General features: G+C 38.6%; 1 protein-coding gene across 1 annotated transcript in view; it reads left to right on the top strand.

Moving 5' to 3' along the window:
• The first annotated feature begins 7604 nt into the window (after positions 1 to 7604).
• Positions 7605 to 16000, top strand: part of Col11a1 (collagen type XI alpha 1 chain) — a 172402-nt gene continuing 164006 nt past the window's right edge. The window contains exon 1 of the mRNA XM_052179401.1: positions 7605 to 7794. Within this exon, the coding sequence (XP_052035361.1) occupies positions 7692 to 7794 (103 nt within the window). The 5' untranslated portion in view covers positions 7605 to 7691. The remainder of the gene's footprint in view (positions 7795 to 16000) is intronic.

Here is a 16000-nt window from a genome sequence, read left to right as displayed (position 1 = left end):
TCAAGAAGAAGGAAGACCAAAGTGTGGATACTTTGATCTTTATCGGAAGGTGGATCAAAAATACCCATGGCTCACAGCCAACCAATAGACTGAGCACAGGGTCCCCAATGGACCCTGGAGAAAGGACCCAAGGAGCTGAAGAGGTGTGCATCCCTGCAGGAGGAACAAAAATATGTACCAACCAGTACCCCCAGAGGTCCCAGGGACTAAACCACCAACCAGAGAGTACACATGGAGGGACCTACGGCTCCAGCTACATATGTAGCTGAAGATAGCAATTTCAGACATCAATGAGAGGAGAGGCTATTGATCCTGTGAAGGGTCCATTCCCCAGAATAGGGGAATGCCAGTCAGGAAAGTTGGGCGAGGGTTGGTGAGTATGGGGAAGGGGAATGGGATAGGGTTTTTTTGGAAGGGTAACAAAGAAATGGGATATAATTTGAAATGTAAATAAAGCAAATATCTAATACAATAATAAAAATAAAATTAAAATAAATAAAGAAAAATACTGTTTCCGCATGACACTTTCTGGGAGAAACATATGGCATCCTGAAATCATGTGTCCACATACGTTGTTGGGAAATGAGTTTTCTTACTGTGCTTATATAGCTCAGTTATTCAAGGGCAGCATGGAGCATGATGCCACCTGTCAGACCTGTCATCTTTTTAACTGACACAGACTGTAAAAATGAATATACCAATAATTTGCAGACAAGGTGATTCACACTAACACTGAATGTTTTACATAGTATCCTGTTAAGAGTTTGCACAACCAACTCTCAAGTTGTAGTTTTGAAAGGATTTGTAAAATCCAAAGACAGAAAATAAAGGTGTGTTGGGGGGTGGGGTAGGGGAGGAAAGGTACTGTTTCATAGGTGGATAGTTAAACTGTTTAACTTTCTGGGTTGGCAGGATCCCCATAGTACTTCGGTAATGCAGTTCTATTGTTCAAATGCAAGCCTCAGACAGAGAAAGGCAATGAGTATTATGTAAGAAGATACAGTTCTCTTGACACTAGTGAGAAAAACCAAACCAGGTCTTTTGTGTACTGTTGAGCATCATCCAAAGGGACAATTATCGAAATGTCAGTAAAATTGTAGGTCAAAAAATAAGAAATGGAGATGACATTGAAGATAAAGTGAGGGTTTTGTTCACAGAGTTTGTAGTGTGTAAGGAAACAGTTTTCAAATACTTGATGTCATATCTACATTCAAATATAGTGGCTTAGCTGAGATCACACTGCTTTTGATTCTGAGAATATTTTTAGTTTCATGAAATATTACCAGATTTCTTCTTTAACATATAAAATCTTCCTTAAAATATATGAAATAACTAGAGTTGATGTCAGTAATTTATTATCAACTCACATCACATGAAATAATTTTATAATCCCACAAATGAGTGAAAACAGAAGATAGGTTCTCACAATTTTTTCCTCAATGATAGCTTTCAAACTTTGTTTTAGGTCTTTTTATTTAGTATGACTATACCTGATGTAGTGAGTGATTGACTGATTGTGTGCAGCTATCTGTATGTACGCTGGCATGAGCCTGGAGTGGAGCATGTGGGGAGATCAGATGACAAGTTGCAGAAGTCAGTTCTCTGCTGAGCATCACTCTCAGGTTGTCAGACTTCATACCAGGTACCTTTACCTGCTGTTGCACCTCATCAGTCCCAAGGTGTAAGTGTTCAGTTAGATTCACACATAATACTAAATCTTTAAATGATTTTGACATTATGCCCCATTTACTATAAGACTGATAATATTAAACTCACTTATTTTAATATTTAACCTCTAAGATAAATTATATTCCAAAAATTCATCTTTAAAAAAGACAGAATTAATAACAAGAGCAGAATTGTGCAAATTCAAATGAGTTTCACATATCCCATCTGTTTCTGTCTTCCTACTTGGAACTTTGAATGTCCCAGATCCTAACCTTAAAAACAAAAGCACTTAAGTTGCCATTTTCTTACCTCATGAAGATGTTATGAAGACTAAAGAAAACATTAACGATTTTTTTAAAAAAATATTCTTTCACTAACAGGCATGTTCCACTTTTGATAAAAGAAATCTTTCAGATTAAATGTCTTTGCAAGTATTTATGTCCATATGTGGTTACCACTCTTAACAGATTAGATTGTAAAAATTTTTGAAATAGTATCTATTGTATGTCTGGTATTTGAATGTGCAATAATTTGACCATACTGGATCTGGCAGAAGATACATTATTGGGAGGACTTTTAAGCACCGAGGAGCTGTAAAACAAATTAAGTTGAAGTTATTCAATACAGGTGTTTTAAGAATCAGATTGACTTCAACTTTTAACCATATTTACTTATCTTAAATCTCATATGTGGCATCTGTTGGGAAACATATAAAAAGGACATATAAATGTAATAGATTAGTTGAATATTATTCACAAACTGTTTCATGTGATTCTTCAGGTTTTTGAGTATATTTTTAAAGTTTAAGAAGTACTCATAAGCAATTTCATTTACGCAGTAGAAATGACATCAGTTACATATAGTTGTCTGAAAATATATCCTTTTACACATGTTGGGAGTGCTGCCCAGTGGTGTTGCTGGGCAAAGTGTGAAAGTAAGATAGAGGCAGAAGGAGAAGAGAATATTTTTCTTTCTGATTTTTGGAAGTGTAGTGATACATTTGATATTTTCTGCCATTTGTTGTTTATGTTATGAAATACTGGTAAAGGAAAATAGGCCAGCTTATCACTGCCTATTGAATGAAGAGTTTAAAATATGTCCACTTTTTGAATAAAATTTCCACCTAAAGTTTTTTTTATTCTTTCAGAGTTCCATATGCATGTACAAGATACTATAGTGCATTTGCTTCATACAAATGAAGCAACAATGGTAAACAATCCCATTTAATGAAGAGAAAATTTATTACATTAATCAGCCTTATTAGGAATGGCCCTTGGAATGATGCTAACAACACTCAAGTTTAATCAGAACATCCTTAGGTAGAATAATGTTTGTAGCTCATCAGTGTGGTATTATCCTTTGAAAGGTCAATGGAAAATTTAAAATACTGTATTTTCCTTCTGATGATGGAGATGCTGGTTCTATTCTGTCATTTTGTAAGAAGTTTTATTATATGTTTGAGCACTCACAAATTCCCATGATACCCAAAGATCGTATTAAATCCCAAACCTACTCACAAATGACTAAGATTATTTTGTACTATGTTTACAAAATATCAAGTAGTAAAGTTTTAGCCTAAGTCAGTTCTTTTTCTTTTCTTCCTTTCTATTATTCATGAGAAAGCTAGGTAATTCTCTTACCTTCCAGTGAATGCAGTGTGTGCGCATGTGTATGTGCACGCGTGCGTGTACAAATGCCACAAGAGGGCATCAGATCTGTAGCAGGAGTTACAGCTGGTTTCTGTTACCTCTTAATGGTGGTGAGAACTGAACTTTGGTTCTTCGAAAGAGCAGCAAGGGCCAAAGCCTATGCTCAGCCTCACTAAAGGGACTTAAATAACAAAAATGTTAAGGAGTTGAAATGTGGAAATGCACACAATCAAACCCTTTGCTTTTTGAGCGTTCACTTGCCCTTGATTTTACTACATTAGGTCCTTTCTGACAGTGTGGACCTGCAATCTCTCTCAATTGACTCATTCACTGTTGCAAATGTGAAGTGTTTATTGGAAAATTCTGATGTAAATTGACCTAAATTTGAGTTCCTTTGAAGTTCTGTGAATGATTTCATAGTAAAATTACAAGCACAATACTCAGTTGTCATTGTGAGCTCTTGTGGGTGTGGTTATGCTATAGAAATAAACACCACTGGCCTCTCTCAGCTCCCACTTTCTACAAGACAATGACCCATTTGTGAGGGAAGAGGAACTAACTGCACATTTAAAGAGACTAATTTCTTCCACTTATGTAAGAGGAAAACTATAAAGTGAATGTCAAACTCCTTTTTCAGTTTTTCCTCAAAATAAATGACCTGAAGTCTAGAAAATAATGTGAAGGTCTCACCATGAGATTTTGTAAGAGAAAGACCAGATTAAACACACTTTAAAAAATATTTCTGAAAATTTCAAGTCTTCTCTTAGTAATTAGTATATCAAAATTTGGTAAAACTGCAGAGTTTTTAGTTCTTTTGTGATTTTGTGTGTGTGTGTGTGTGTGTGTGTGTGTGTGCGTGTGTGTGTACACCTATTCATCTATTAAAACTAGGAAGGTAGAGCAGATATAGAGTTATAATTTGGCAGTACAATCTTTGTAACATACACAAGGTGCTTGGTTTTGTCCCCAACAGCGAAGGAAGGAGGAGAAAGGTTAACACATGACCAAGGGAAAAGGAGAATGAACGCCGAAAGTTTTAAAAGATAGCATGCTTTTTGTAGCATCAGCTTCTTTCCCTTAATTCTATGTATTGTAATTTAAGGGTCATTGAACAGTTCTCTTTACCTCTGATCTAACACTGTGTGCATTAAGACACTGGTCTTGGATAATGTGTCTTTAGTGTCTCGGTGGTTATTGAGGTCTCAGTATATGAAACCTTGACTCTGAAACAGGGGTTCCTTGATTCCTAGAATTTGTGAGAACATTAAGGAAGAACTGTGGGTTTTCCCCAATATTTAATAAAGATCCATGGATTTTTAAGATTAACTAAGATACTCAATTTCTTTATCTGATTGTTAATCCATAATTATAATTGCTATCTTGGTTCACTTATAAGGTAATAGAAATAAATTATTTAAATATTATTGTAGAGGAGGTGTTATTCTTTATCTGGTTGTACATGGTTTTGAGACTTACATATCAGAAATTACTACGCAAAGTTGACAACATGCCTTGAACATTTTTTTCATTGGGTCAATATGAAAGTATATTACTATGTTTAAACCTAAGATCTTGCATCAGTGAAACTGTCACATTCTGTTACATTTTGAATATTGTACAGACAATTAGCAGTGTCTGGCTGAAAGGGGAACTGACTCTACCGGGCATCCCCCAGCGTGACGCCGAAGGCAGCTTGGATGGAGCACACTCTCTGGTTTCTTCCCGTTTGCTGCTTTTATCCATTCTTTCATTGAGTTCGTCTGAAAGTCCATGGGCAGGTTTCTGGGAGACACACCATCTGGTGGTCAGCTACAGGCTAGAGAGGTGAGACATAATTATACCTCACTGTGATTCCAGTGTGCTTCCTTCCAGAGGCATTAATCTAGACCCAGGTTATGCCTAGTTGGGTAAAGGCCAGAGGAATTCAGACCACAGAGTACAGACACATAAGACAGCAATAACTCTATTCACTCAAGACATTTTGCCTGAAAGAACCCTTTCACAAGCAATGAGGTCTGAGATGTGAGCAGAAGGCAGGGCCTGAATCCTTCTCACCTAGAATCAGACTGTGCAAGCCACACAGCTCTCCACACACAGGAGAGAGAGAGGGGAAAAGAATGTGGACCACTAGATATGCTGCTGTGAGCTCTGCAACTGGCCAGCTCACAGGGAAGTATTCCTAAATTAATATGTACTCATTTCACTGTTTTATGGTTAAGTGAAAATGATTTTTACGTGCAAAGAGAATTGGAAAGAGAAATCACAAATACATGCACAGTTTCCACCTGAGAGTATGAGGCATAACAAAGGTGCTGAATTACTTATATTCCCAACACAAGATCTTTAATTTGTATTTAGACATTCCAGGTTCAAACACCATATGTTGGTAAACTATCTTGGTAAAATAGGTTAATAGATTGAGGCTATGTATGATTTGAAGAGCTAGTTGGCCCTATTTCGCTTATAAATGGCATCTCAAACATTCTGCTGGCCTCATTTCAAGAAATAAGTAGTCCCCTTTGTTTATTTGTTTGTTTGTTGCTTTTAATATATTCTATTGATTTTGATCAATTCCAGATAGTTTGTCAACTATTAAACCATATGAAATTATTTTATATAGTCCAATTAGTCATATTTTAACAAATCATTTACAAAAGACCCCGTGGTTTAAAGATTAGAATCAAATAAAGAATTGAACATGCATCCTTGATAAGCTAAATTGAAAGCCCTTTAGCGCTGATATGACTTAAATACTCACAATAATAGATCCTGACTTCTAGTCTCTTTGTCAGTAGAAAAAGAAAAAAAGCATTCATTCAAAACATCTCTATTAAGTGGCTAATATTTGCAGGTACCTTGTCAGACACTTCCTACTTCTGTCCATTGCTGGGCATTGGAAATGGCACTCACTGTTGGAGAGACGTGTTTCAGAAATGATTAAAAACACAAAAGACCAATCAAGAGGATGGAGTAATTCAAATACTGGAAAAACTGACCAGGGAATGTAATGTATAGATTTAGGAGAGCTACACTGAGGAGGAGATGGGTTTCTTTTGTTAGGTACCAGTGTACCGTGTACCTCTTGTTAGGTTTTCCTTGTGGAGTGACCAAGTTTTCAGCCCTAAGGCTCAGGGCCAGGGCCAGTAAAGAAATTGGACTGTCCTGGTTGGAGAGTTCTGCAGGTAGCTTTTCTGTCCTTCTCTGTTCCCTGCTTTTCCCTTTCATCCAATATCAGGAGTTGCTGGAAAAGCAAATGACTGTTCCCTTAGTTTCTGCTGCTATGGGTTCTTGGTCCTTCCACCCTTCTCAAAGGCAAGCCTCTCACTGAGCTCTGGGCAGCCTTTGGACATTTGAGAAGCTTAACTTTCTGCTTGGCCAACTAGATTTTACCTACAAGATGAGGATTTTGATCTTTAAGGTTCTTTCATGCACCTTCGTTCGTCTTGGGTTAAAAATATTAGTAAAATAATTTTGGGTGCAGGCAGCACAGAGTTCACTGGTTCCTGGTTCCATGGCTGCCTTAGGAAGCAAGCTTTTTGGAGATGGATAAGGTTACCACTGCCAGTCCAGGATTTCAGCCGTGGGGCCAGTGAAACGCTGGCCTTCTCCCCCTTTTCCCCTCCCCCCCTCCGAAAAAAGATGGGCTCCTAGACCGGTGCAAGTAGAGTACTTGGATTTTATTGAATACAGAAGCTACTCGAGCATCCCCTGTGCTCCAGGGCTGTCCTACAATTCCTTTCATTCCCAAAGTGCAGGAGCCCAGCTTTGGTCCCGCCTAACTCCCTCCCATTTCTTTTCGGGAGATTTGGGGAGGGGAGAGGAGAGGGAAGATGCAGGGTGGCTGGTGGGCTGGGCTTGCAGAAGTCTGGATCCTCCAGGGAGAGACTGGGCGGGCTCAAGCCTGCGGGGAGGCCTGTGATTGGGTATGACCTTCAGTTGGCTTGTCAGTTTCGCGGGCGCACGGGAGGCGGGGGGAGTGGGCGGAGGAGGGGGCTGCGCAAGCCTCTTGTCCAGCCCACCCACAGCATGAAGCCTTTAGGGGTGCTCAGGGCTTTCTGCTTTTTTTCTTGAAACCCTTCATCTGCCTTCAGTGAGAAGGCAGGGTCAGGCGTAGGACGGGTCTCAGGGTCGCAGTCTTCTGCGGGCCACCCCAGAGGGAGAGGAGGGGGCGAGAGACAGGAAGGAAGCAAGCCATCAAATTGAAAAAAAAAATTAGAGCTCTTTGACTTTTTTTTTTTTAATTTTTTTTTTTTTTTAAACTCCCTTTCCCTTCCGGATGGCTGTGTAGCAAACGTAGGCGACACCTTGGAAGGGACAAAGTTGGTCTGCAGTGGCAATTTCGTGGGTTCACAGACGTGAGCACCGGGCTTGGAGATGGAGCCCTGGTCCAGGTGGAAAACGAAAAGATGGATCTGGGATCTCACCATCTCAACCCTCGCCTTGACTTTTTTCTTCCAAGCCAGAGAGGTCAGAGGAGGTAAGGAGAAAAAAAAAGTTTGGGAAGGTGGGACATTGCGACCCGGGGCTTTCTTCTTTTTTTGTGCCCTTCCCCCTTGTGGTCTGCCCACTTCTTTTAAATAAAATCCAGATTGTAGCTGCTACAAGGTTAAGAGTGAAAACTGGAGAGACAGCGAGATGGATGTAGGCGGGACAGTAATGGGCGAGGAGGAGGTAGGTGGCAGGAGTAAAAGATCTGTCAGGCACCCAGCAGGCAGAGAAAGCCCGTCGTCCCTATTCATATCTTTGCAAAAAGGAAAAAAAAAAATTACCTTGAACAGGAAGGCAGTGGTACAAAGCTTTTGTTTCAAGAACAGTCTTTGCTCAGAGTCCTCTGTCCTTTGAACCAATCTTTGGGTTTCTTCAGGTTCTAAAGGAGATATCTTTTGAAGGGTGAACTGAGGAGAAAATACCGAGAAAGAGTATAAAGTGAACTGTGATAAACTTCTTTGTCTCCAAGGAAGTGAAAAACGGGCTGTTTTTACTTTGGGGGATATAAGAGAAACCAGGGGGATGAAGCTAGAAGATGGAGAGCACTTTGTGTGTGGCATTTGGAAATGCTCCTCAGTGAAACACATTTCACAGACGATAAAATGGAGTTCAGGAGTGCTCGGGGCCGAAGGGGGGGGCATTTTCCCCTGATGATTAGCCCCCCTCTCCTCTCCATGACTCCCTAATCCTCATTCTTCCCTTGCCCCCTTAAACAGCTTCTTCTTGCAGGTTGGACATACAACTCTATTGGAGGGTGATGAAAGTCTCCAAGCAAATGGGGGGTGGGGGGCGGACGACTAGGAATTGGGAGGAAGAGGAGGGGGCCAGGGATGGGAGGAGGAAGGTAAGGAAAAGTTCCTACGTGGCACTACCAAATATTGAATGGCCAGACCTGTGTAGCTGACTGTAGCCCTGTCAGTACCGGAGGAGGGAGAGCGACTTCACTCCTCCCTCCGCTTGCCTCCTCCCTCCCCCGCCCCCGCCCTTTCCCGAAAAGGCATCTGGCTGCCGCGGTCCCTTAGGTGCTGTAGACTCGGCTGGCAGGAGAAAGCCCTTTGAGTTGGTGAGCAGGAGCAATTCACAGCTGAAAACAAGCTTTGTCAGGACTGCAGAGAGAAGCCAGGGGATAGGGAGGAGAGGAGAGAATGGGGGTTGGGAATGCCAACCCAACTCTGAAAGCACAGGTTTAGTAGAAACCTGAGCCTGGCCTTTGGTCTTGTCCAAATCTGAGCTCTCCCTAAACAGAGTTGGCACTTCAGGGGGCCCAGCCTTAACTTTGGTGCTGCTGCTTGAGAACTTCACACTCCCCAGGAACAGGCAGCTTCTCATTCATCCTGTGATGAGCTCTGGTGACCCTTTACCACAGTGGGGGCTCAATTCGAATTCTGCAGACATTTGGGCTACTTAGGTTGATTCATTTCAACTTCTTCAAGGATGAATATAAGCAGCGTTGAAAGCAGACTACCTCAAAAGTTGGCAATATTCTGTCCTTCAAGTTGGCTTGGGCAGTTTGGTCAGCAGTTCTGCCCTCTGCTGGTTTTCTACAGCAAAGGAAAGTCTGAAATACTTAGAAATACTGAACAATGTCACTTGCTTAAGGAAGACTAGATGGCTGTTTTACCCCAGCTTGTCCACATACACGTGTAGACACGAATATTCTAGTGAGTTATTTAAAAGTACAGAATCTGAGACATTCTGCAGTGATTACCCATATACAGTTTATGCCTTTTCTGCCTCAAGATATTTTCTTTTCTTTCCCATACCGGGGTTTCAAGTCAATCAAATTTCTATGCTTTTAGTCTTTAACTTTCCATGTGCTCTTAACAAGACATCTGAAACACTTTTGGCAAATATCTTAGCACTGCATTACAGGAATTGCCCAAAATAATGTTTCCTATTGTATAAAAACTAAAGAGTATGAGGGAAAAGTGAAGCTCAAGGTCACATTCTTTCTAATGGAATATTTTGAAAATAGTATAAGCACTAGATAGCTTCATCGCAAGATTTGAGTGTTTATTTTCATGAAGTTGGCAGGTACTTGCTATGTAGTGGAAAACAACTTTATTAATTCAATCTTGTAGACTTTCATTCTTTAAACCTATTACAATTCATAAACGAAGTAATAGTAAATAAATGCTTAAAAGGGAAACACCCTCTCAAATCCCCAATCACCACAGAATGACTCTAGCATTTAGGATTGTAGCTGAAGGGCTGAGTAAAATTTAACATGACTTTCTAAATGCAGGTATCTTATTCTAGGATTCTACTGACTTAGTGGGTTTCTCAAAGGGGTATGGTGTGTGTGTGTGTGTGTGTGTGTGTGTGCATGTGTGTATGTGTGTGTGTGTGCTTCAGTCGTTTAAAGTGAGCTGTTTCCATATAAAGTTGAGACACTAATATAAACTTTATGAAATCATTTCATAATTTTTTCATAATAAAGTTAGACTCTAAAAAACAATACATACAAGAAGGTTTTGTGGGTTCTTTTGAGGGAAAGAGAATCGATAATGAAGCTGATTTCATATATTATTTTACTTTGAAAATCTAAAGTAACTTGAAAGTCTCCAACACACAGTCACTGCTATGATTTCACACACACACACACACACACACACACACACGAGTGAAAGAGAGAGGTGTGGGAGAGGGAGGAATGGAGGAAAGGAGGGAGGGAGGCTGAGAAATGCTGTTCTTTAGTGGGTATCCAATAGCATTAACGTTTGTTTTATGTTTGATATATTTGCCTTTGATTCACCTCAGGAATTCTGGGATTAAGTGTGTGAATAATTAGTTTATAACTTACTATAAACAGGGCCTGAGATCTATGTGAAATTTACAGTGACTAAGTTATTCTTGGGTTAAAAAACAAATTTTATTGGATGAGTTTGAAATCACAGTCTCAAGAAAACCTGGCTAAAGCTTAATGCTGTGACAGATCATACCTAGTTGAGCCCTAATAATAATGGCCTCTTCCTTTACCCAGTAAGCAAAACGTGTTGTATACACTGCTGATAAGTTCTAAGAGGAATTTAATGGCGTGCCAGCTGCGAGTAGCCAGTTCTGCAGAAGTGCTGTTTTGAGTGCCCGGGATCAGCAGGTGAAATGGTGCTGGCTCCTGAGTGTGCTAATGGAAACTCAGGCTTGTCTCTGTAGTTCTTTAATTAGAATAATCAAAATAGCGGGCATGCTCTTGCTAAGAAGTTCAGTATTTGGTAGGATAATTAATATTGTACCTTTTAATAAATTGTAAGAGCTCATGAGTTGAAGTTTTTTTGCGTGGATTATATAGCAAGGATTAGTTGGGGTGCTGGGTATCTACTTAGTTAACAAGGATTCGTTCATTTACTGCCCATTTTGTTTAGTATAATAATGTGTAATTTACAACAGTTTGAAACAAGATTAAGTAGAAATGAGAAATATATGTAAAAGGACAGCATGATGACTTACTGTTTATTTTTTGATTCCTTAGTTTCCTGAACTTGTGACTAAAATAAAGGGGGCGGCATTGTTTAAATTATTCTTAAAACACAGCAAAGTAAACACCACTGAGTTTTGTTTTTTTTTTGGGGGGGGGTTAGAATTTACTTTCTAAATTTTTTCCTGAGACAGATTTTACTCATGTTAATTTCCTAAGGCTCTGGTTTGTTTATCGTGGTGTATTTAAAAAAGAATTCAAGGATTTTTTTTTAAACAGGCTGGCATATTTAAAAGATTAAAAAGTGTTCAGATAAAATTTCTCTTCTGAGAATTCAAGGGTTCGAATCTGCAGTAAATGTGAATCAGTCATCCTTTTGCATTTTATTCTAGAGGAAACAGAGGCACAAAATGGAGCTTTTTAAATAACCCTTCTTATAAGGAACATTAAATATTGTAACAGATTTTCTGAGTGTGTAGGATGAAATTATATAATATTGATATGCATTTCTTTTATATACATCTCAGACTTGATATGGCCAACTAAATGTGATGTACTGGGGTTTTAATTAAGCAAGCAGGTTCTTGATATGATAGTATAAGAAAATCAGGTAGAATGCATGCATTTTAAAATTTCAATTTTCTGTGCTGGAGAGGTGGCTCAGTGGTTAAGAGCACTAACTGCTCTTTTGAAGGTTCTGAGTTCAATTCCCAAGACCCACATGGTGGCTCACAAACATCCTTAACGAGATAGGATTCCCGTTTTTGGAGTGTCTGAAGACAGCTACAGTGTACTTACCTATAATAAGTAAATCTTTAAAAAAATTTTTCATTTTCTAAGTTTGGAGAAAGTCAATGTCTCATCATTTGATCATGGACATATTGCTAATACACCCAGTGAAGTGAACATCGGATTACCAGCATTGGAGTAGAAAGGGTAGCTCTTTCTTAAAACTTTTTGTGTACATTTATTTCTGGTTGAAGACATAGTATTTGGTGATAGTAATAAAAGGAATAGTAATAGAAGACACAGCTTCAGAATTTAAAAACCCAAGGATATTATATATACATATGTATATGCATGTGTATATATGTGTAATATATATATGTATATATATATCTCAAATGAGAATATGCCATTTTTGCTCTTTTCCTACCAATTGTAATCATAATATATATTATATACATTATAAAACTTTTATGTGTAGAATCATGTTGCACTTTCATATGTGTTAATCATTTTCTTAATATATAGTTGACTTTAAAAAATGAGAGAATGTAGTAGCCAAGATTCAAATGAAAGTCTTTATTCTGGATTGCTAAACTATTTGAAACTACAGAAAAAGCCTTTAAAATGGGAATAACTGTGCAGTTAATTAAGGAAGGACTCAGTCTGCATGGCTGGCCATGCTGTCTGCTGTGCTGTGCACTTCTAGTATCACATGGGTAATTGCTAGCAAGTAAGAAAAGAATATTTCTTTTTGCATTGCAACATTAATTTCAAGAAATACTATCTTCAAGAGCTAGCATGTCTTCTGAATGAAGGGTCGCCCATCCCATTTTACAGGAATCAATTAAATCAATTAATTTAATCAATTAAAAGATTACAAAGAGAAACATACATGGATGTTTTAAATGTCACAACCTTCCTTAAACTCTCTTACTTCTGAGGCAGCTGCTATGGAATGGCTCATCAGGAGTTCTTGTAATATTACTTAACAGTTCATAGGTGCATGAAGGGTGTGCTTAATGAGTCTTAGTCTTAACTCAATTAGTCTTAAAATCATTAAACAATTTTGAATAATTTATTTTTAGGTTCTTCAATAGCAGAATTTTATTGTACTGAAAGCATGCTTTTCTTCTACCAGTCAACTGTGCAGAAGTAATTAAGTGCAGTTGATGGAACCATTAAGAACTCAAGCTGAGGGCTGCTCTGCCTCTCTGCCTTTACTTCCCTCATTTAATACTGGGGAAATGGGACCTAGGCGTAAGTGGAAAGAGGCAGCATTATCCCTCCGTCTCTCTTCCTCCCTCCTTCCCTCATTCTCTTGTCTTGATTGCTTGCTTTGTTTCCTTACTATTTTCAAATTATGGTAGTTTTATTTCCTAGTAAAGATGAGAGAGGGAGGGAGGGAGGGAGAGAGAGAGAGAGAGAGAGAGAGAGAGAGAGAGAGAGAGAGAGCAAGAGAGACAGAGACAGACAGAGACAGACAGAGACAGAGAGCAGAGAGAAAGAGAAACATACACAGATGTTTTAAATGTCACAACCTTCCTTAAACTCTCTTACTTCAGTCTATTTAAGTGAGATTCAGGCCCACTTCCTGTATCCTCCCTAAACTGGAACATTTAATTTTTCTCGCGATGTAATTAAAAAATTTATGGCTTTTCTTTTAATTTAAAATTACGTCTCTGTTAATAGAATGCATCTAGTACGTTCACTTCTCCTTTCATAATTCTCCTTTCATAATATGGTTTAATTTGTAGAGTTAAGAGATTTCTTTTTAAAATTATTCTCTAATTTTCAGTTGTGTCAGGATAAAATGAATGATGCTAGCTTGCAGAGAAGATGAAACAATGATTTTAAAGTAATTTAGAGTAATATCTATCGATCAGTTGCAGTCTCTGGCTTACTACTGACTTGGCTAATGGTTCTTTAGACATTGGCTGATCACCAGACCTACTGTTATCTGGTAAAACAAACTCATTGCTTGCTGCGTGTGGAATTAGAGACAGTGCTATTAGTTTAGCAGAAAGGACTCAGAGAAAAGAAAGGTTATCGGATTTCAGAGTAAGAGAGCACCTTAAACACAGCTTGACAAATGAGAACTAAAGGAACCTGTGTAAAAGTGCCCTAGCACGATCTACTTATGCAACCCCCTCAAACCTCACTCTTTTCTTTTCTCCCCCCTCCCTACATCCCTTTAAAAAGCATTTCTTTCTTATTTTAGTCAAATTTAATTGCTCTTGAATGGCCCGGGACTGTTCAGCAAATGAAGGTCCCTATTCACTGAACCTGAGCTCATAGAATATCAGCAGAGACTTCCTTCCTCTGTCTCCCTGGTAAACTGACATCCGGGCTTCAGAGAGTGAACCCTAGACAGTGTGTCCATGTGCAGGTTGGCTCTGCTTCCTCTCTGTGATTTCACGTACAACTTCCTGAAAGAGCGACTGCCAAAACGAGCCCTAGTTGGAGTCTTGGACAAGGCTTTTAGGAACTCTACTGCATTTTCATACCTGGTGGTTTTAGCCTCTGTAGGGAAACAATAAAACTGGTCTTTTCTCCATAGACTGGAGTCTAACAGATGAGCACAGCCTACTGCCTGCTGTCATAGTTCTTTTGAAATGTTGATGTTGATTTATTTTCATTGAGAACTGAATCTTACCTTGAAATGACTTAGTGTGGATTAGAGTAGCCCTGTGTGTCCGGCCTATGAGAGATCTTTTCTCATCCTTCCAGTCACACCATCACTGACCCTGCATTTGTGCCATGGTAAGGCCTTTATTCTCCAGATTTTGGATCTGGTTCTTATTTTTTTCTTCTTACTTGTGACAGACACACTCACACCTTATGTCTCATGCTTTGACTCAAATATCACAGATCCACAAAACCTTTCTTCACATGTTCCTACCAATTAACACTGCATACTCTTTTGGTCTATACCAGGCTGTGTTGTGTATACTTTATTCAGAGAATTTCTACGTTGTGATCCAATTCCCAGGAATAAACTCACATAAAAGGCCCTGATTATCAGTGAGGTAACTGGCAAACAGAAAATAATTATACACTGTGTACTCCAGTGTCAGACATGGTCTTGTATCAGAGTCTTAGCATTTGTATTTCCTACTTCAATGGATATTTTCTGTTTTTCATAAACCCTTGGTTTATCTTACGATTGTGGTGCACTGATGCCTAAAATTAAGATGCAAATCTTACAATATGCCAACTGTATAAATGCCCTGAGTGCTTCCAAAGGGAACTAAACAGAAGTCTTGCTAAACTACAGTCTTACAATTCAAATAGCTTCTCAGCCTATGTTTAAATTTAATGGTAAAAGTCTAATACTCTTACTTATTTTTTACACACTTAAGTCACAAAGCAACCTAAAAAGATTGCTATAGGAAGCTGTTGAGACATAAGATATAAGTGTATCTGTTATGAGTAAGAAGAAAACAATTTTGACTCTCACTAATTTAATAAACTATATCTGGTAGATTCATGATCTGATTGGTTTACTCAGCTAACAATGGTGCTCAGTAATTGTTACTTCTAATCTATAGAAATAAGCAACAAATCATTCTCAGGAATTGATGGTTGTAAACTGGTTTATTGCCTCCAGTGTACAAGTGCCAACCCAGATTATAAAAAAGATTCTTTGAGTGTAATCAACATGAGGAATGCAGGAAAAGACAAAGGGCTAATAAAAATTGAAACACTTATCACTATTTTGAAATTCTCCATTAGCCAATTTTCTTTCAGAAGTTTCTGCACAAATAATAACAGACATTCTTTATTTGTGTTCCTATTGCTAGCATGATGAAAGATAATATGTATATATTCAAAATTTGTCTTGTAGTTATTTTCTTCCATCATCCAAATGACTGGAAGTAGCTAAAAATTTAGTTAAATCAGTCATGTGAAGTGAAAGGACTTTCTCATGTAATAATATCAGCAATGGCTATATCCCTCCTTTTCTTCTTCCTCCTCTTCCCCTCTCTCCTCCTTCTTTCTCTATTTCCCATCCTCTCTCATCTCTGTATTTTCATTCCTTTGTTCCTCCTAT

This window comes from Apodemus sylvaticus, chromosome 4 (genome assembly GCF_947179515.1).
Source record: "Apodemus sylvaticus chromosome 4, mApoSyl1.1, whole genome shotgun sequence".
Taxonomy (NCBI): domain Eukaryota; kingdom Metazoa; phylum Chordata; class Mammalia; order Rodentia; family Muridae; genus Apodemus; species Apodemus sylvaticus.
The sequence above is the reverse complement of the archived record's forward strand: the minus strand, read 5'-3'. Positions and strand labels throughout refer to the sequence as shown.